The sequence below is a fragment of the Pseudorasbora parva genome, chromosome 1 (assembly GCF_024679245.1).
Source record: "Pseudorasbora parva isolate DD20220531a chromosome 1, ASM2467924v1, whole genome shotgun sequence".
Taxonomy (NCBI): domain Eukaryota; kingdom Metazoa; phylum Chordata; class Actinopteri; order Cypriniformes; family Gobionidae; genus Pseudorasbora; species Pseudorasbora parva.
In genome coordinates, this window is record NC_090172.1 from 57,115,938 (window position 1) to 57,137,816 (window position 21,879).

The 21,879-nt window shown below is 36.6% G+C and overlaps 1 protein-coding gene and 1 long non-coding RNA gene across 5 annotated transcripts; one reads left to right on the forward strand and one right to left on the reverse strand.

Moving 5' to 3' along the window:
• Positions 1-2,016: 2,016 nt before the first annotated feature.
• On the forward strand, positions 2,017-18,543 carry ponzr1 (plac8 onzin related protein 1). Its single transcript, XM_067446182.1, has 4 exons — positions 2,017-2,156; positions 2,724-2,819; positions 3,567-3,712; positions 16,867-18,543. Exons 2-4 carry the CDS (start codon positions 2,726-2,728, stop codon positions 16,999-17,001), a joined length of 375 nt encoding a protein of 124 aa, XP_067302283.1. The 5' UTR covers positions 2,017-2,156; positions 2,724-2,725; the 3' UTR covers positions 17,002-18,543.
• A 295-nt stretch (positions 18,544-18,838) lies between these two features.
• On the reverse strand, positions 18,839-21,840 carry LOC137086424 (uncharacterized). Of its 4 annotated transcripts, none has more exons than XR_010907514.1 (6): positions 21,797-21,840; positions 21,336-21,419; positions 20,224-20,305; positions 20,028-20,103; positions 19,790-19,860; positions 18,839-19,223 (listed from the first exon to the last, which is right to left on the reverse strand). It is a non-coding gene; the product is annotated as an uncharacterized lncRNA (long non-coding RNA). The 4 variants fall into 4 exon arrangements; XR_010907513.1 differs by having other exon boundaries at positions 18,839-19,218; positions 19,794-19,863; XR_010907512.1 differs by having other exon boundaries at positions 19,790-19,863.
• Between the last annotated feature and the right edge of the window lie 39 nt (positions 21,841-21,879).

Consider the following 21,879-nt stretch of genomic DNA (forward strand, 5'->3'; position numbering starts at 1 on the left):
TAGAAAACAAACCACAAAGTATTTCAGAGGGAAACAGACAGCGTGCTTTTGTGCCCCTTCTCGTGAAACCGAATAAAAACACCTGCTCCCTCACTATCACAGGATTGTTTTCATTGTCCCACTTCTGATGAAATGAGGTGTCAGGTGTAGCATAATCCTAAACACGTGATCAGAGAGGATAATGAATGAACCTGAGGAAACTGTATGGCCTTCTGGTGGTTTTTGTATTTTGTAGGTGTGACTATATGTTTTTAATATGAAGTTTTGACTGGGACAAATGAGATGTGATTTATTACTACTATCCTACTAAAAAGAACCTTATTTTGTATTGTAGGCCTACACAGGAGGACAGGAAATCAACTGGACAGAGATATGAGTTGGAATGTATCATGTGGGTTAAACTCCAAACCCTTTTCCTTCCTCCTTTAGCTCTTCCTTCCTTCTCTGATTTTCTGAGACTTGTGATAGTTGATTACTTAATCAAATGTATTTTTTTTAGTAAAATCACGAGGTAGCCTAAGTGAGGCTTGCGCTGCCGGTGAGGCAGTCAATCGACTTTATACTGAGATTTCCTTCAGTCAGTCGGATTTTCCTGAAAAGCACGAGTCATGCAAATGTTAGACTGTAAATACTTATATTACACCTTTATTGGGTTCAACTCAAGTTTATTTATGTTCATACTGTTTACTGTAATACAATATGGTCACCAAAATGTTGCCAAGTAAAATACGTTCAGATTAATATATTTTGTTGATCCTGGAACCACATTCCAGTCTGAAAATTCAATCCTACACTGTAAAAAGTCTGTAAAAATAGAGGACATAGTACTGTATAAATATGAAGGAATTTTCCGTTTTTTACAGGTGAATTACACATTGCATTAGTTTGTGTTTTAAGGGTTAACAGAAATTTCCATAAAATTACTGGATAATGTATACTGGCAGAAAATTACCAGTACATTTTCCGTTTTTATTTTTTATAGTGTACTCAACCCGCTCCGACAGGATTCGATCCGGAGTCTCCGACATAAGAGACGGGCACAACAAGGACTCTAAAGGATGCCAAGCGGTTCGAATCCCGCTTGGAGTGCGTTAAGCAGGACCGGTTACATTTGGTGCCGTGAACCAGGTGGGAGTGAGGTTTAGGAGGGTGAGTGTAATGGACATAGGCCAGTAAGAGCTGTGAGTGTAAACATCACTTCTCTGGCCTAGGTGTGGTCTCATTGCACACCCGCCTCATTTGCTGGTTAGAGTCCCCTACCCATACATTATCCCTAAAACCAGAGGGAAATAGGTGGATCACGCTGGCGTAGAAGCACCTAACCCTGGGTTTCAGCCTAAACCGCGACATAAACTGCAAACTTGTCCCTGAAATCTGATTAGTTGGTTGGGTGTTGATTTCAAGGGATATTTTACCCAAAAAAAAAAAAAAAAAAAAATCATCATTAATTTATATACACACACACAAACGCCTGGTTCACTATCTTTGTGGGGACTCTCCATAGACGTAATGGTTTTATAATGTACAAACTGTATTTTTCTATCCCCACACTGCCCAGCTGCCCCTAAACCTACCCTACCCAAACCTACCGCTGGCTTGTCCCCACAATGTAGGTAATCTCAGGTTTTACTATCCTTATGGGGACATTTGGTTCCCACAATGTAATATAAACAAGGACACACAAATTCACACACACACATGTACAAATGGGTAACCAAACACTTGTGAAAACCAGAAAGGATGTGGCCAACATTCTTCAAAATATCTTCTTTTGTGTTCAACAGAACAAAGAAACCTGTATAGGTTTAGAGCAACTTTAAATGATGACAGAACTGAGTAAACTAACCCTTTAGGAACATTATAAATGGAGAAATCACCTCCACCAATAAAATATATAATTGTAAACAAACTATTTTACACGCATTAAAATAATATTTTTTTTTCTATAATCATTAACAGTTTTGACGCATTGAATACCTCTATCGAAATCTTATATCACGACGACTTACAGGAATTTATTACAATTTGATACGCCTTCTTTGTGTCGAGCACTAAAACAAACAGTGGATGACGCTTCATTTGCAGTAAAGAGCCTTCATAGGTTTCATTTTCCTGCAGACCACCAAGCTCTACACGTCTCCAACCTGAAAGCAAAGGTAGATGACACATTTCTTACTAATGTATCGAATGTTTAATGCTGGTTTAGAGTTCTCTCAAACAATTTAACGTTTTCATCGAATATAAATCTTCAAGGGGTCGCCTGCTAAATGCGCAATGAGATGCTCATCTCCGTGTCGTTTGATCAGAAAACTTTTACGCTTTGATCGCATCATAGCAAGCTTTTAAAAAGAAAATGTTGAATTTGTTGAATAGTATTTTATCTAGATTCACGTTTAAGTTCACTAGTCACCTACAAATCTGTAAAACTTTAAAGGGAGTTAATAACAGGTTAAATTTAACAGGAAACAAGGCTGTGTTGAATAAAAAAGTGAAATGGGAGCCCCCCCAAAGGATGTTAGCAAAAATGTGTCTGCAACTCGAAACATGTGTAGTGAATTCAGGGGGACTTTTTGCCATTGAAATTACTTTTGTGGAAAAAAAGTGTCCCAATTCAACCTGAATTCACTTAATTCTAATGAATAAAGCGTGAAAATGTAATCTCTACAGTAATTTATCCCCCACACCCCTCTCTCTCTCTCCCCTTCCATACTTTTTCTTTGCAGTCATGGCTCATTCTACTACGGTTGTGACAACCCAGCATGTCTCCTCCGGCACCTGGACTACAGGCATCTGTGACTGTTGCTCTGATATGGGCACTTGTAAGTCACCTACTGACACAATAAACTCAGTTCCCCTTTTTTTTGGTTTCAATGTGCAATCCAGTCTTCCTGTTTTAAGGTTGCATCATCAGTTTTAGAGAAACACAAAAAAAAAAAAGTTCTGGGGGAAAAAAGCTGGCACCGCTTTGCTCTTACAAAGCACTAAGTAAAAAAAAAAAAAGAACGAACGAACGGACTTGGTGAGATTATGTTGTTGGCTTCAGTGTAAAGTTTTCAATCACTGCATTCATGGTTTCTGTTCTGGTTATAGTGAAAAAATTCAGCGCTAAAATTTTAAGATCTTTTCAACCTTCACCTTTGGACCGAGATGTAGATAGTAACTAGTTGTGTGTGTGTGTGTTTGTGTGTGTGTGTTTGTGTGTGTGGGCATGTTTTTGTGACAAATGAGGACACAAATGTGTATAATGACACAGGTATGACACAGGTATTACAAGAAGAGGGTGAAATATGAGGACATTGGCCATGTCCCCACTTTTCAAAATGCTTATAAATCGCACAGAAGGAGTTTTTTTTAGAAAGTAGCAATGCAGAATGTTTCCTGTGATGGGTAGGTTTAGGGGTAGGGGCAGTGTGTGTGTGTGTGTGTGTGTGTGTGTGTGTGTGTGTGTGTGATGGGTAGGTTTAGGGGTAGGGGCAGTGTAAGGGGATAGAAAATACGGTTTGTACTTTAGCCTATAAAAACCATTACGCCAATGGAATGTGTGTGTGTGTGTGTGTGTGTGCCAGGTTGCTGTGCCCTATGGTGTTTCCCATGCATGCAGTGTCAGACTGTGTCTCAGTTCGGTTGGTGTTTCTGCATGCCATTGCTGGACTGCTGCTTGGTGGTATCCTGCTGCCTTCGCCAGAAGATGAGAGAACAATACAACATTCATGTGAGTTTACAAACACACACACAGACGCACACATGTGAAGTCAGGATATGCATGATTTATAGAAGAAAGACTAATGGATGTGGCAAGAGCTCACACGAGGAGATAACCGCTTACAACTTCCTGTTTGTTCATTTGTTGTTTGCACTCACAAATTGACCAAAAATGCCACAAACAACATCAATACAATTATTGTGAAGTAAAAGTAGCCATCTATTCTGGCGAAGAAAAGGCTTCTGCAATCTACACAGAACACATACAGGTCCTTATCAAAATTAGCATATTGTGATAAAGTTCATGATTTTCCATAATGTAAAGATAAAAATTAAACTTTCATATATTTTAGATTCATTGCACACCAACTGAAATATTTCAGGTCTTTTATTGTTTTAATACTGATGATTTTGGCATACAGCTCATGAAAACCCAAAATTACTATCTCAAAAAATTAGCATATTTCATCCGAACAATAAAAGAAAAGTGTTTTTAATACAAAAAAAGTCAACCTTCCAATAATTATGTTCAGTTATGCACTCAATACTTGGTCGGGAATCCTTTTGCAGAAATGACGCTTCAATGCGGCGTGGCATGGAGGCGATCAGCCTGTGGCACTGCTGAGGTGTGATGGAGGCCCAGGATGCTTCGATAGCGGCCTTAAGCTCATCCAGAGTGTTGGGTCTTGCGTCTCTCAACTTTCTCTTCACAATATCCCACAGATTCTCTATGGGGTTCAGGTCAGGAGAGTTGGCAGGCCAATTGAGCACAGTAATACCATGGTCAGTAAACCATTTACCAGTGGTTTTGGCACCGTGAGCAGGTGCCAGGTCGTGCTGAAAAACCAAATCTTCATCTCCATAAAGCTTTTCAGCAGATGGAAACATGAAGTGCTCCAAAATCTCCTGATAGCTAGCTGTATTGACCCTGCCCTTGATAAAACACAGTGGACCAACACCAGCAGCTGACATGGCACCCCAGACCATCACTGACTGTGGGTACTTGACACTGGACTTCAGGCATTTTGGCATTTCCTTCTCCCCAGTCTTCCTTCAGACTCTGGCACCTTGATTTCCAAATGATATGCAAAATTTGCTTTCATCCGAAAAAAGTTCTTTGGACCCCTGAGCAACAGTCCAGTGCTGCTTCTCTGTAGCCCAAAAGTGTCTTGACCTGGGGAATGCGGCACCTGTCGCCCATTTCCTGCACACGCCTGTGCACGGTGGCTCTGGATGTTTCTACTCCAGACTCAGTCCACTGCTTCCACAGGTCCCCCAAGGTCTGGAATCGGTCCTTCTCCACAATCTTCCTCAGGGTCCGGTCACCTCTTTTTGTTGTGCAGCGTTTTTTGCCACACTTTTTCCTTCCCACAGACTTCCCACTGATGTGCCTTGATACAGCACTCTGGGAACAGCCTATTCGTGCAGAAATTTCTTTCTGTGTCTTACCCTCTCGCTTGAGGGTGTCAATGATGGCCTTCTGGACAGGGTCGGGTCGGCAGTCTTACTCATGATTGCGGTTTTGAGTAATGAACCAGGCTGGGAGTTTTTAAAAGCCTCAGGAATCTTTTGCAGGTGTTTAGAGTTAATTAGTTGATTCAGATGATTAGGTTAATAGCTCGTTTAGAGAACCTTTTCATGATATGCAAATTTTTTGAGATGGGAATTTTGGGTTTTCATGAGCTGTATGCCAAAATCATCAGTTTTAAAACAATAAAAGACCTGAAATATTTCAGTTGTAGTGCAATGAATCTAAAATATATGAAAGTTTAATTTTTATCATTACATTATGACAAATAATGAACTTTATCACAATATGCTATTTTTTTTAGAAGGACCTGTACATGCTATAATATGTTGGTGTTGCTCTTCAAACAGTATGATGATGTTGTTAGTAACATTGCATTTAAAACTTAGGTATACAGTCTTAAAGGGATAGATCACCTGTAAATATAAACAAAGACGGGATAGTTTTCTCACCTGCTTCATGTTGTTTCCTGTATGACGTGTATAATGTGTGCAGTGTTGGGTAAGTTACTCTGAAAAGGGAATGAATCACTAGCTACCTATTATGATTTCTGTACTGATTACTCTCTCGCTCTCTAAAAAGTATTGCATAATTTTTTACTAGTTACTTTCTAAATCCCATTTCAACCAGTTGAACAACTCAAGTATAGAGATGAAAGTGCTCTTTTAATCATTTCACATTGATAATATAAGATACATTATTCTTAAACTGAACAAAGTATTTAAAGGGAGGTTACATTACAAAAAAAATACATTTTAACATTATTAAACATTACATTTTTGATCTTAAATATTAAAATGTTCAATAAAGTGTTTAATGCAGTTACATTAGTAACTAATTATTCAAAAATTAAGAATAATTATATTGCAGTAATTGATTACTTAGTAATGCATGACACCCAACAGTGTGTGAGAGTGTATTGCATTACTACTAAGTACTGTAATTTAATGTCAAAATGTATTTAACTTATAAATGTTAACATCTGTGGCCCTATTGTAAGGATCTGAGCACATGGTCTGAAGCGCATGGCGCAGGTGCTCTTAGGGCGTGTCTGAAAGGTAGTTTAAAAAATGAATGTTTTTAATGTAACATTCCCCCATTGAGAATAATTTATGTAAATAATCACAATTAAAAACACCAGAGTTTAAAAAATATATATATTGTAATAATGTTTACACATTTACTCTCCAAATGAATGTAGAAACAACATAGACATGTTGTAATGGCATCTGTTTCTGAATGAAGGTCAGTATCGCTGATACTAATACTGCCACTGATGTCTCTATGAAAGTGATTTTATTAAACATTAACGATAGACATTCATCATTAAGAGTAACTAATTATTAAAAAATTAAGAGTAATTATATTACAGTAATTGATTACTTAGTATAGCATTACGCCTACCGCTGTATGACAGTATTGCATTATTACTAAGTACTGTAATTTAATGTCAAAATGTATTTCACTTATAAATGTTAACATCTGTGGCCCTATTGTAAGGATCTGAGCACATGGTCTGAAGCGCATGGCGCAGGTGCTCTTAGGGCGTGTCCGAATCCACTTTTACTACTTTAAAAAATGTATGTTTTTAATGTAACTTTCCCCCTTTAAATACTTTGTTCAGTTCAAGAATAATTGATGTAATTTTATATTATACAGTTGTATTCTTAAAAAAACTAATTAATAATCACGCATTTTGTCTGTAATTAATCACAATTAAAAACACCAGAGTTAAAAAATATATATTTATAAATGTTTCACTTTCCAAATGTATGTAGAAACAACATAGACATGTTGTAATGGCATCTATTTATAAATGAAGGTCAGTATCACTGATACTAATACTGCTACTGATGTCTCTATGAAAGTGATTTTATTAAACATTAATGATAGACATTCAACATTAGAGTATGATTGAAAGCTATCAACTTCAACATTTATTATGCTTTAAAAAATATCAACTTTTAATTTAAGTGAACTTAAAACAATCTTCATATAAACCCATTATAATACATGTTATATTTACCTGTGGTCTTCCTAGCTGTTAGATATATAGAGAAATTGAATTTTCAAACGCATTAAGTGCATAAATTATAAATGAAATATAGATTAATCCTTGCTAAAGCTAAAATGTTTCTCTGTTGCCTTTCTTCTTTGATTCACATTAATGAAAGGCAACACAGCAACTGTTTTTATTAGGCTGCGGAAAGGGTTTTAAAGCATTTGCATGAATAAGAGGATGATCATAATGTAACGCTAGCCAAAGGATGATAGAAAAACGGATGCTGCTTTAATTGCATTCAATATTTTTAATGCGTTCAACTGACAAAAATAATCGCATACCTTAACTCGCTAATTTTGACAGCACTAATTGATACTATATTATTTATCTGTGATACACAAAACAAGATCATTTGAAGAATGTTTCAGCTGTTTTTGTTCATTTAAGGTGGATCCATTGGTCCAAAAACTTCAATTCTATGAACAAAGACACATTTTTTTCTATAAATATCTTTCATGTAAAAAATGAAAAGTAATGTAGATGTGGACCAACACGTCAAGGATGCATTTTTTCATATTTTATTCCAATTGCTAAAATGTTCTGAAATAGGTCTGCTAATTAAAACGAACACACACACACACACACACACACACACACACACACACACACACACACACACACACACACACACACACACACACACACACACACACATGTTTGTTTTTGTGAATTGTGGGGACATTCCATAGGCGTAATGGTTTTTATACTGTACAAACCGTACTTTCTATCCCCTTACACTGCCCCTACCCCTAAACCTACCCATCACAGGAAACATTCTGCATTTTTACTTTTTCAAAAAAACTCATCCTGTGTGATTTATAAGCATTTTGAAAAGTGGGGACATGGGGTAATGTCCTGATATGTCACCATTTTCTGTAATACCTATGTCATACACATGTTATTATACACGTTTTTGTCCTGATATGTCACAAAAACAAGCACACACACACACACACACACACACACACACACACACACACGCCAAACACACACACAAAACGACTCTACTCTTCACTTCCCCATTTGTATGCGGTTTATTACTTTCAGTTGTAATACAGAACTGAAGAACAGATGTTCATATATTTACTGGGAAAATTCAAATAGTGTGACAGTTGTTTCATAACCAACACAATCTTACATTTTCTAAAGGATTAAAAGCTCCTTTACGGATGTACGTCATGGCCACATTAAAGTCTGTGTAAATACAATAAACCCACTTAAGCATGGCATCTCTATCAGAGGCTCCATAAACCTTTATTAATGATTGAATTGTCCTATGACTTTGGTTTTAAACCATGTGCACCTCATACAGGAAGCTGATCCATCTGAACTTTGACCTACTTCACAATACATGGCTACTTTGAGTGTGTAGCTTCATGTGAATGCTATAATTTGTGCATCTAAATAACTTAAACTGTTTACTTACCAAAAACATGTCAGGAATCAAAAGGCCCACAACAATCCTCTCTTACTAGCCTAAAACCAACAGTTGATTAGCATATACAGTGGTGTGCTCAGATCTCAGTATACTGTTTTTTTTTGTAATGTTTTTTTTTCAAAGTGTGCACTAGTTTAGCATTTTAGCCTACTTTTCTTTGTAATTAAACCCTTTTTAAGTCGAAACGAGAGGCTTATTATCTTAAGCTTTACCTAAACATATATTAAAAATAGATCTTCATTAAAAGAGCATTGGAGCATTAAAAGAGCGTTTTCCAACAAAATATAAATCAGTTTAAAAAGCTTAATTTTTCATCAGGCAGTAATTTGTCAACTCTAAGCTATGCTGTTGCAGGGTCCACCTGTTTAAAGGTGCAGTTAGCGATTTCTGAAAAACATCGTTAAAAATGGATCAGACTGAGTAGCACAACATATTTGTAGTCAATCAGCAGTAGGGGGCGTGCCCATTCATGATGGGGGAGAAGAGAGTGAGCCAATCAGCAGTAGGGGGCGTGCCCATTCATGATGGGGGAGAAGAGAGTGAGCCAATCAGCAGTAGGGGTCGTGCCCATTCATGATGGGGGAGAAGAGAGTGAGCCAATCAGCAGTAGGGGCGTGCCCATTCATGATGGGGGAGAAGAGAGTGAGCCAATCAGCAGTAGGGGGTGTGTCCATTCATGATGGGGGAGAAGAGAGTGAGCCAATCAGCAGTAGGGGGCATGCCCATTCATGATGGGGGAGAAGAGAGTGAGCCAATCAGCAGTAGGGGGCGTGCCCATTCATGATGGGGGAGAAGAGAGTGAGCCAATCAGCAGTAGGGGGCGTGCCCATTCATGATGGGGGAGAAGAGAGTGAGCCAATCAGCAGTAGGGGGTGTGTCCATTCATGATGGGGGAGAAGAGAGTGAGCCAATCAGCAGTAGGGGGTGTGTCCATTCATGACGGGGGAGAAGAGAGTGAGCCAATCAGCAGTAGGGGGTGTGTCCATTCATGACGGGGGAGAAGAGAGTGAGCCAATCAGCAGTAGGGGGTGTGTCCATTCATGACGGGGGAGAAGAGAGTGAGCCAATCAGCAGTAGGGGGCGTGTCCAATCAAGATGGGGGAAAAGAGAGTAAGCCAAGAGCTTTAGGATCCACGTTAATATTAGAAAAGCTTTCCAGCACTGGAGAGACTGAAGCGGAAAGGGGTGAAAACAGACGCAGAGGTTGCGTTGTTTTTGCTCCATACGTGAGTAATGACATTTTATACCGAAAAACCGGTGCATGATATACCGATAGATGCGATTAACCTCTAGAAATTTGTTCAACCGGTAAATACTATCTTCTCTAACCCGGTTACACTCATGTGATGATGCTGTGCTGCAAGTTACATATAGTTAGATGTATCATAGTTGGTACTATGTACTATATACTCTTTTCTTCAGTAAGCTTGAGAGTTTTTTTATGTTAGTATTAGTTTTTAAAATTACGAAAATGGTGATAAGAGTGATGAAATTTCAGTGGTATCAAAACTGTTGATATCATAACCTTTTTTAAAGCAAAAATAACTGTGGGCTTCTGGCGACTGAGGGAATGGCAGCATAGTTCATCGTCTCCTCCGACGGTTTATATTAAGTCTCACTAAACCTTTAGAAAAAAAGAAAAAAAATTCTTTAAAGCAAAGTATAGTGGGACAACAATGGAAACAAGAGAGAAGAGCAGGAATACCTACTCAGAGGCTCTGGAAACTGAAGATAGACCGCAAGGAGCAGCTGGCGCAACACATGCGTTAGCACAAAAGCAAGATGCTAATCAACAGCAGTCACACCTTGATAACACACAGATCAGTCTGGAACGAATTTTGGAGGAAATTCAAAACTTTCGCAAAGAGAACAATCATCAGCAGGATGAAATCAAGACCGAATTAAACAAGACAAACCAAAGAATTGGTCACGCAGAAGATCGCATTGAAGAAATTGACACACGAATGCAAAACGTGGAAGAGACCATGCAAAAAATGATAAAAATGCTGGCGCAGCTGGAAAGCAAACAGATTGATCAAGAAGGCAGGTCAAGAAGAGATAATATAAGAATATATAATGTGCCAGAAGACGCCGAGAGAAATTCCATGACTGACTACGTTGAACAACTCCTGCAAGACACTTTGGATTTCCCTCCGGATACAGAACTGTATGTGGAGAGAGCACACCGGGCACTTGTACCCAAACCTGGGGTGAACGCGAGACCCAGGTCGATTATAGTGAAGTTCCTCAGGTACAAAATGAAAGAAGAAGTGATCCGGAAGGCCTGGGCGAAAAAGTATATTCTTGTCGGCCAACAAAAAATCTACTTCGATCATGATTATCCTCCTGCGGTTCTTCAGAGGTGAAAAAAGTGCTGAAAGAGAAGAGGATTCGATTTCAAACCCCTTATCCAGCAAGACTTCGTGTGTTTATGAGGATGGGACCTACATCTACCACACAGCTGAAGAGGCATACCTGGATATGGTAAAAAGAGGGTTCCGCGTGGAAAAACCATTGCGGATGGAATCACTAATGGAACAACTCGAACGCACGTCTTGGGAAACTGTTTCAAAGCAGAAGACAAGAGGTAAAAAGGGTCCGAGATCGACAGACATCAGGGAACGCCTACAGGCATATAGAAGATAATTTGAGACTGCAAGGAAAAAACAACAAAAAAAGAAAGAAAATGCAGTGTATTATCTACCTGTTTGGACAGTAAATCATTAGATTGACTCTGATTTAACTTCTCTCCCGGTATTACTGAATGACAGCACATTACGTCGGACACGTAAGGTATGTTCTTTTATATCTCGTGCAAAGATGGTGAACTGGAGGGCCCCGATCACCACTGTGGAAGAAGAGGTTTCCCCTCCATGCCAGACGCCACCAACAACTTGTTACAGGGTCATATGTTCGAGACCCCTATCTTGGAAGCACAATATGTTTGTCAGTTTCTTAAGAATTTTTATTTTCTTGTTCTGTTTTGTTTTTTATATTGTTTTACCAGGGACTGTGCCTCTACTATCGTTTAGATGTCGATACTATACTGAACAGACATAACAAATAACGAAGTAAAAGTAATTTTCTTCAACGTGAATGGTTTACTTAACCCAGTTAAAAGGAAAAAAATCTTAAGCAAAATGAAAAAAGAAAACGCTCATATAGTGTATCTACAAGAGACACACCTGAATAATACGGAGCATGAAAAATTAAAAAGAATGGGATTTACTCAGATCTATTTCTCATCATACCATAAACGGCATAGGAGAGGAGTTGTTATTTTGATTTCCCATAAGGTTATTTTTGAAAAGAAATATGAATATGCTGATAAAGAGGGTCAGTTTATTTCTATCCATGGAGTGATGAATGGAACATATGTTACTTTGTTTAATATCTATGCTCCACCGAGTAGTAATGTTACTTTTTTCAAAAGATTTTTCAAATTATGACCTGCGAAACAAAGGGCATATTGATTTGTGGAGGTGATTTAAATGTACATCTACAACCTGAACTTGACTCCTCAAACAAAAAAAACAACTTATAAACTCATCCAACGTAAGATTAACACATTGATGAATGATATTGGCATAATTGATGTATGGAGAGACATATACCCGAATACTAAAGATTATACACATTTTTCTCATCCACATAATGCCTACACCAGGATAGATTATTTCCTGATGTTTAATAAAGACAGGACCAGAGTAAAAAGATGTGATATTGGAATAATAGATATAAGTGACCATGCCCCAATTTATCTAATAATAAACCTAGATTATAAACCTAAGGATACCCTATGGAAATTTAACCTGAACCTTCTTAACAATACCTCCTTTAAAAATAAATATTAAGAATGAGATCCACTGCTATTTAGAAAATAATGATAATGAAGAGGTCACACCTCCCATATGCTGCAAAAGCAGTATTAAGAGGTAAAATTATAGCATTGGCTTCACTAAGAAAGAAAATTCAACAACAGGAGTTAACCAAATTACAACATCAATTAAAATTATTAGAAAGAGAACATAAAGATAGGCTGGACCCAAAACTATTACAACAGATAAAAAAAGAGAAATGAAATGAATATGATGTGTACTCAAGAAATAGAGAAAACAATTATTTTCTCCAGGCAAAGATATTATGAAAATGGATCTAAATTTATAAAAGTATTGGCATGGAAATTAAGAAAACAACAAACAGATCAAACAATATACAAAATCAGGGATCCTATGACCAATACTATACAAACCAAACAAGAAAACATTCAAGATGTTTTTGAAAGATTTTATAAAAAATTATACTCTAAAATGCCTGAAGATAGAACCCACGAGATTGACAGTTTTTTAGGTAATCTGGAGTTACCTACCCTTACTGAAGAGCAAAATAAAACACTGATATCAGACATAACAGCAGATGAAGTAAAAGGGGCTATTACTAAATTAAAATCTAACAAGTCCCCAGGACCGGATGGATTTACTGGGGAATGGTATAAAGCATTTCAAAAAGAACTAATACCTAGTCCAAACTTTTAATTAGGTTTTAAAGAATGCAGCAGTTCCCCCATCTTGGAAGGATGCCATTATATCTGTTATACCAAAAGAAGGCAAAGATAAGTTAGAATGTGGATCGTATAGACCTTTATCAATATTAAATGTCGATTATAGACTATTTACAGCAATTATGGCCAGAAGAATGGAATAATTTTTACCCAACCTCAAATCAAGATCAATCAGGTTTTATTCGTCAATGCCAGACACAGGACAATATTAGGCGCACACTGCAAGTTATGAACCATATCAAGAGAAACAAATTAAAAGCAATGGTTTTAAGTTTAGACGCTGAAAAGGCCTTTGATTCAGTTAAGTGGACCTATCTCTATAAGGTTCTACACAAATTTGGCTTTCACGAAATTATAATTAGAAGTATACAAGCACTTTACGATACACCGACTGCCAAAATAAAGATCAATGGTTATTTATCAAAGTCACTTATACTGGAAAGGGGTACCAGGCAAGGATGCCCATGTTCACCTCAGGTATTTGCGCTCTATCTGGAACCATTAGTACAAAGCATCAGACAGGATGAAACAATTCACTGTATTCGTATAAAAGGAATAGAACACAAAATAGCCTGCTATGCAGATGACATACTAACCCAACCGAATCTTTACCCAAACTTATAAAACAATTTCAGAATTCTGGCCCGCTTTCTGGATACAAATTAAATATTGATAAAACAGAAATAATCTTATACAATTATAATCCCCCTACTAAAATTAAAAACATTTACTCGTTAAAATGGCATACAAAATCATTTAAATACTTAGGTTCCACTTAACAAAAGACATAAAAAAAACACATAAAAAGAATTTTGAACCACTAACTGTAAGATTCAGAGAGGACCTAACCAGATGGAACTTAATTCCCTTTTTTTGGTTTTAGTTCAAGGATTGAAGCTATTAAAATGAACGTACATGATAAATTGGTGTGATACACATTATCATGCTCCTTGGAAAGATATGAAAAGTTATATTACAAAGAATATTCCCGTACAAGCAATATTAACAGATAACAAGTTACGACAATATATAGATAAGTTAGAAGACCCTTGGACAAAACTTACTTTAAATGTCTGGGCAGCAGTGATAAAATAATTAAATTTATCAGAGCACATTACAGTCTTGAAATGGTTTGCTTATGACTCAGACTTCACCCCAAATCAGTCTGATAACAGATTTAAAATGTGGGCAAAAAGGGGAATTACTTCCTTTTGCACCATCATTGAAAAGGGGGAAAATTTAAGCTTTGATATATATATAAGAAAAAGTTTTTGCTAGAAAATCAAGACTTTTACAGATACCTTCAGGTTCGAAATTATTATGACCAAAAAATTAAAATTAAAGACTTGCTTAAGAAGACATACACATCAGGTACTAGATATAAGATAGTTTCTCAGATATATAAGAGTTTAGTAAATATGAAAACACTCTACAATTTACATAAAAGAGAAATGGATGACAGAAAGTAAAACAGTCTTTACTGATGAAGAGTGGTCAACTGTATGACAATTTCATTGGAAGTCAACTAATTCACTAAATTCAACTAATTTAACTACTGTTGGAAAAATATTATTAGATATTTTATAACACCAATACAAACAGCCAAATACAGTAATAACACTCCAAAATGTTGGCAAAACTGCGGATGTAATGAAGCAAATCATTATCATATATTTTGGGAATGTCTACATATTCAAGAATATTGGAAAGAAGTACAAGAGGCTCTTGAGCATATTTTAAGATATACCCTTAGAGAGCAAGTTATTGTATTTTGGTTGTGTATGTCCAGATATATTATCAACAGATAATAAATATCTGATGGGTGTACTTTTAGCAGCCAGTAAGAAGGCAATCACAAGCAAATGGTTAAAACAGGAGAGACCGACATTAGATAACTGGATAGATGCGACTATAGAGATTTATATGATGGAAAAGATCACTTTTATTGTTAATTTAGGATATGTTTTTGGAAAAATGGAGGAAGTGGGTGGAATATATATCAGAAAGAAGGCCTGATTTTGCTGCATAAATAGAAGACTGATATGTGGATGTACATGGGTATATGTGTATAAATAATCAGATTTAAAATCCAAATACAGGTAGATATATGTATATGTTCAAATAACAAGCCAGCTGAAGTTATAATAAGACATTTGATATTATTCTGGATGGAATTTAACTAAGACACATGTTTTCTCCCTGGATGTACATAGATTTTTTTTTTTTAATTATTTTTAATACATCACTAGAAAACAAGTATTTGAACACCCTGCTATTTTACAAGTTCTCCCACTTAGAAATCATGGAGGGGTCTGAAATAGTCATCGTAGGTGTATGTCCACTGTGAGAGACATAATCTAAAAAAAAAATCAGAAATCACAATATCTGATTTTTTAACAATTCATTTGTATGATACAGCTGCCAATAAGTATTTGAACACCTGAGAAAATCAATGTTAATATTTGGTACAGTAGCCTTTGTTTGCAATTACAGAGGTCAAACGTTTCCTGTAGTTTTTCACCAGGTTTGCACACAGATTTTGGGCCGGTCAACCGATGCATCCCTAATTATGACCAACAAGTTCTATTTTGGTCTCATCTGACCACAAGACTTTCTCCCATGACTCCTCTGGATTATCCAAATTGTCATTGGCAAACTTTAGACGGGCCTGGACATGTGCTGGTTTAAGCAGGGAACCCTCCGTGCCATGCATGATTTCAAACCATGACATCTTAGTGTATTACCAACAGTAACCTTGGAAACGGTGGTCCCAGCTGTTTTCAGATCATTGATCAGTTCCTCCCGTGTAGTTCTGGGCTGATTTCTCACCTTTCTTAGGATCATTGAGACCCCACGAGGTGTGATCTTGCATGGAGCCCCAGTCCGAGGGAGATTGACAGTCATGTTTAGCTTCTTCCATTTACTAATGATTGCTCCAACAATGGACCTTTTTTCTCCAAGCTGCTTGGCAATTTCCCCGTAGCCCTTTCCAGCCTTGTGGAGGTGTACAATTTTGTCTCTAGTGTCTTTGGACAGCTCTATGGTCTTGGCCATGTTAGTATTTGGATTCTTACTGATTGTATGGGGTGGACAGGTGTCTTTGTGCAGCTAACGACCTCAAACAGGTGCATCTAATTAAGGATAATAAATGTAGTGGAGGTGGACATTTTAAAGGGTTAGAATTCTAGAAAAAAAAAAAATCATACATTGTGATTTCTGAATTATTTTTCAGATTATGTCTCTCACAGTGGACATGCATCGTAGGGATGACTATTTCAGACCCTCAATGATTTCTAATTGGGAGAACTTGCAAAATTGCAGGGTGTTCAAAGACTTATTTTCCTCACTGTATATTGTTATTGTGAAATACAGTTACTCATATCGTGATATAAGATTTTAGTTTTATATGTACTAAATGCTGTTGGCTAAAATGGGACACACCGTTGGTTAGGATGCTCCATCCTAACTTCCTGTTTGGAAATATACAGGAGAGAAAACGTTTTTTTTTTTAGCCATTATGGAATTTAAAGTTATGAATTGATTTGTGTTATTGTAACTCTTTCTTTCTTCCTCAGGGTTCATGCTGCGATGACTTTTGCACCATCTGCTGCTGTTATCCTTGCGCCTGGTGTCAGATGTCTCGAGAAATCAAGACCCGTGCTCGTTCTGGCACCAGCACTGTGGTCACCCAACAAATTATGCATAGTTAGAGATGAGTTTTTCTGTGAGTTCTGGTAGTATGGCCAAAAATTAATGCAAAACTAGTGCCTTCTACCGAGTTTTGACATCTAGTCTATATATTACATTTCTGCCTTTTTTATAAGTTGTGTTATGCTGCTATCCTGTTATCCTGCTATTTTCTGCGACTCACTTTCTGTTTAACTGTTCTCAAGATTACGAATTACAAAACATAGACACAACATTTAGTATGTGTACAACAATTTGTTATCAAAACAACATATATCAATACAAATAAAAATCCATACTGAATTAACATAATTGTAGTACAAATATATTAGTTTACTCTGTTGGTTTTCTGCCAGTTCACTGTGTATTAGTTCTTTTCAGTGATAAAAACGCAAGAAAAAAAACCCTGTTATGGCATCTTTATATTTGTAGCCTGTGGTGTATTTGCTTACAAATTTTTATCTCGGGTGTGAGAAAAAAAGAATGGTGATGCTTACAGGATGATGCTTTCCCGCTCCACTACCCACACAACAACTTTTGATGTGACACCATCTATATATGTATACATTACAAAAGTGACCATAATCCTTTGTGAAAGTGTTATTTCCATTTACTGGTGGTGCTCACAAAAATGCAAACTCCCTCTGCACGCGATAGGATAGCGCTACAACCAACCAGAGCAACGAAGGTGAAACAGAGCTCGTTGATAGCATAGATAGACGGTTGATAGATTAAATAATCGCCGTATCCGGTCGGCAAAACTCTGAATACATCTTCCCTTTTTAAGAATGACTTCAGTGCCGTTCTTTGTTCTTTTCTCAGAGAAAAGCTTAACTCCAAGCCTTCCAGAGTCGCGGTCAAAGCTGATTCGAAAGACCGCCGTTCGCCAGTTTCTGTTAACTAGAACCACGCAAGCAACTCGGCCGTCGTCATTATGTTAAGCCCCCCCCACCGACTCTATACACAATGTGATTGGCCCGACCAGAATTTGGCGTTTACAGCTAGGAAGGGTATTGAGAGTTGCTAGACGACACTCGCGGGCAGATTAGATTTGCTGCCGCTAGGGTGCGTCTAGATTTCTAGGCTATCAAAGTGTATTCTCAGCGCTGAAAACAGCGCCTTCTCAACATGTCGACAACACGGACCAAACTCTTCCAGTCTCAGCTACAACTACAGAGTTTGAGGGTCACATTGTTCACACACAGCAAAAACGTCAGTGTTATTTCAACTCCCATAGTGTTAAATTTAACACTTTTCCAGAGTTTATATAATTCTCACCAGTTTAGAGTTAAAATAACACTTTGGATAGTGTTAATATTTTAACTCCATAATAGTGTTAAAAATTTAACACCTAGAGTGTTGTTTCATAACACCATTAAGAGTATTTTTTACACTAAACATGTGTTGCTCCCTTACTCTTAAAGTGTTAATTTAAATCATTCAGTGTTATTTTATAACACTTTATACAGTATTTTTAACTCTGAATTGTGTTACTCCCTTACTCTTAAAGTGTTAATTTAAATCAGTGTTATATTATAACACTTTAAATAGTATTTCTAACTCTGAATCGTGTTACTCCCTTACTCTTAAAGTGTTATTTAAATCATTCAGTGTTATTTTATGACACTTTAAAGTGTATTCATGACAGTTTTCTTACATGCAATGTTCTGAAAATGCTTTTTTACAGGAAAAAATAAATAAACATATGAAGAATAACTTTTTTTTTAATAGACAAAAATATCTAAGCACAACTGAACTCTGCACATTCACAGAGAAAATAATGGTACAACAAAGGTCTGTTCATTGTAAAGTTACAAAATAAAGAATGCAAAGAGTTGTTTTAACAAACTAGTTCTTTATTAACGAGCAAGACCCTTTACATCACGGAAGGTTAACTTTTAAAATAAATGAATAAGGCACAGTATAGGCATTTCTATCATCGGAATTATATTAAAGCTGCTTATCAAGCAGTGTGTAATACTTCAAGTCCTGCATGTCAGTGAATATATGTCCTGTGTCAGTGAAGTTGGTTCAGTACCTTCAACTTTGCAACAGAACAGCAGTACTTGAGTCAACACAACATTCAGCAGATGAAAAACAGTTGCAGGATATCTGTGGATCAGGTTGTGTCCAGTTGCTAACAGTACAGTTCAGTGCATAGTTGTTGTTTCACCAGCAGAGCAGGAAAGGTTGTGCAGATCCAACTCTCTCGAAAAATCCTGAAATGCTGGTTCCCTAGCCTAGCCTAGACAACACAAAACCAGACCAATTACAATTAATATTATTTGTATTTTATAAATACAGCAAGTTTATGGTGGAAAACTTGCTGTATTTAAAGGGTTAGTTAGTTCACCCAAAAATGAAATGTCTGTCATTAACTCCTCTCCCTAATGTCGTTCCACACCCGTAAGACCTCCGTTCATCTTCAGAACACAGTTTAAGATATTTTATATTTAGTCCGACGGCGTATCTAAGTGTATGCACACTATACTGTCCATGTCCAGAAAGGTCATAAAAACATCATCACAGTAGTCCATATGAGACATTGGTTAGTTGATTAGAATCTCTTGATTAAAATACATTTTGATCCAAAAATAACAAAAACTACGAATTTATTCGGCATTGTCTTCTCTTCCAAGTTTGTTTTCAAACCTCAAATAAAGATTCAACCGGTCATGAATCAGCGTATTGATTTATGATTCGGATTGTGTGTCAAACTGCTGAAATCACGTGACATTGACAACATGAGGGCGAGTAAATGATGACAGAATTTTAAATTTTTGTGTGAACTATCCCTTTAAGAAATCTCACTTACTAGTCAGCTGCTGGAATGATTTTTGTTCCCTTCTTCCTGACTTTGTGATAGGCCGAGATTTCCCAATCTGCTGAGTATAAAATCAAACAGAAAACATCTACCTGTCAAATCATGAAAACAATTTGTTTGACTTTTTTTGTATTTGTAATTATGTTAGCCAAATACCAACAAAGCTATGATTATTTTTGATTTTTGTGCCCATGATTCTTTCATAAGTTCTCTGTTAAATCTTACCATATCCAGGGAGGTTCTAGTCTGTAGTCTTCAAGCACCAACCCCGGGCCATACTTGATGCATTATAGAAACACTCCTAAAAACACAAATAGAAAAAACAATTAAATTTAAACATGAAGGCATATCCAAACATTAACCAAAAGTTAAAATGATAAATACATTTTGCATAAATATTTAAAATGAAAGAATTACTTACCCATTCTAAAAGTATTAGTCCTACAAATAAAGAAATTGATTGAGGAGTTGTTCTTCTGTTTTTCAGTCATATGGTAGGTGTGCTGGCAAACAAGAATAAAAGATAGTTTGAGGATAAAGAAATACTTTAAACAGTCTTAAAGAATACATTTTTCATTAATTTTAAACAGACCCCATAATGAATCAATTATATTAAAATTCCTACCTATGTACTTCAATCATTTCAGCAACAAGTAGGATAAAGGGATAGTTCACCTAAAAAGGAAAATTATCCTATGATTTACTCACCCTAAAGTCATCCTAGGTGTATATGACATTCTTCTTTCAGACAAATACAATAAGAGTTATATTAAAAACCGTCCTGGCTCTTCCAAGCTTTATAATGGCAGTGAATGGCTGTTTCTGTTTTGAATCCATAAAAGTGCATCTATCCATCATAAAAGTGCATCCATCCATCCATCATAATAGTGCATCCATCCTTTAAAAAAGTGCATCTGTCAATCATAAAGTTATGTATAAGTCTCTGGGGGTTTAATAAAGGCCTTCTAAAGCAATGGGATGGGTTTGTGTAAGAAATATTTCCATATTTTAAACTTTATAAACTAAAATAACTAGCTTCCAAAAGTACGGCCGTATGCAACGATTTACTTAAAGAGGAACCCTTGACTCAAGCAATGTGGGTATCTTTTATGATGATAGATGCACTTTTATGGACTTTAAAGCATAAACAGACATTCACTGCCATTATAAAGCTTGGAAGAGACAGGACATTTTTAATATAACTGATTATATTAGTCTGAAATAAAGTCATATACACTTAAGATGACTTTTGGGGTGAGGAAATCATGGGCTAATTTTCATTTTAAGGTGAACTATCACTTTAAAGCATTAGTTCCCCCCAAATTTTAAATTCTGTCATCATTTACTTACTTTTTTCTATTCTTATATGATAATTTTCTAACTACCATGCTGTCATAACTATAAAACCTGTCAATAAGTGATTTGAATTGGTATGCACAGAGGTCATATTTGTGCTTTATTATAAATAAATAGTTTTGGACCAATAATCTTCCTAGACAAGAACTACACCTGTTTTCTATACCACATACATACCTATTTTGCTGCAGAACAGAAAGAACTGTCACCTGTCAGCCTTGGTTTCATTCTAGAGGATTGTTAAAAATCATGTTGATGCAGCTGTTGAAGACAGAGACATCAGACAGGTCACATTATCTGTGCAAAACAAATGAGGTCAACATTTTCAGAAAAAAGGGTTCATGAAACAATCGTGTCTTTGAATCTGGATTACTACCCAATACAAATCAGACACAACGATTAAGTAGTGCAATAAGATTACAGTTTGGTGAATGAACAATTAATTAACGAAGGGAAGAGAAAGCGTTAACGTTAACGTTACTCCGTCTGATGCTGCTTCCTCAGGGAGAGGTCACTGCAGCTCGTCTGTATAAAACTCTTAAGCTTTCAATCAGCATAGCTACTGAATGTGTTTTTCAAGACACAACTACATAATTATACAGTAAAAATACATATTAATATAGGTGTGGGACACTTACTTTCTCGGTGTTTTCTCTGTTCTCCGTTTCTCTGTCCCGGTGTTCCCTTTCGAGAGAGGTTCCTCGTATTACGTATGGGAAAA

Excerpts from the sequence above, each read along its gene's own strand:
- ponzr1 (XM_067446182.1), top strand. The coding sequence starts at position 2,726 with ATGGCTCATTCTACTACGGTTGTGACAACCCAGCATGTCTCCTCCGGC. Across the intron at positions 2,820-3,566 it reads TTGCTCTGATATGGGCACTT|GTTGCTGTGCCCTATGGTGT; the intron begins GTAAGTCACCTA and ends TGTGTGTGCCAG. Across the intron at positions 3,713-16,866 it reads GAGAACAATACAACATTCAT|GGTTCATGCTGCGATGACTT; the intron begins GTGAGTTTACAA and ends TTTCTTCCTCAG.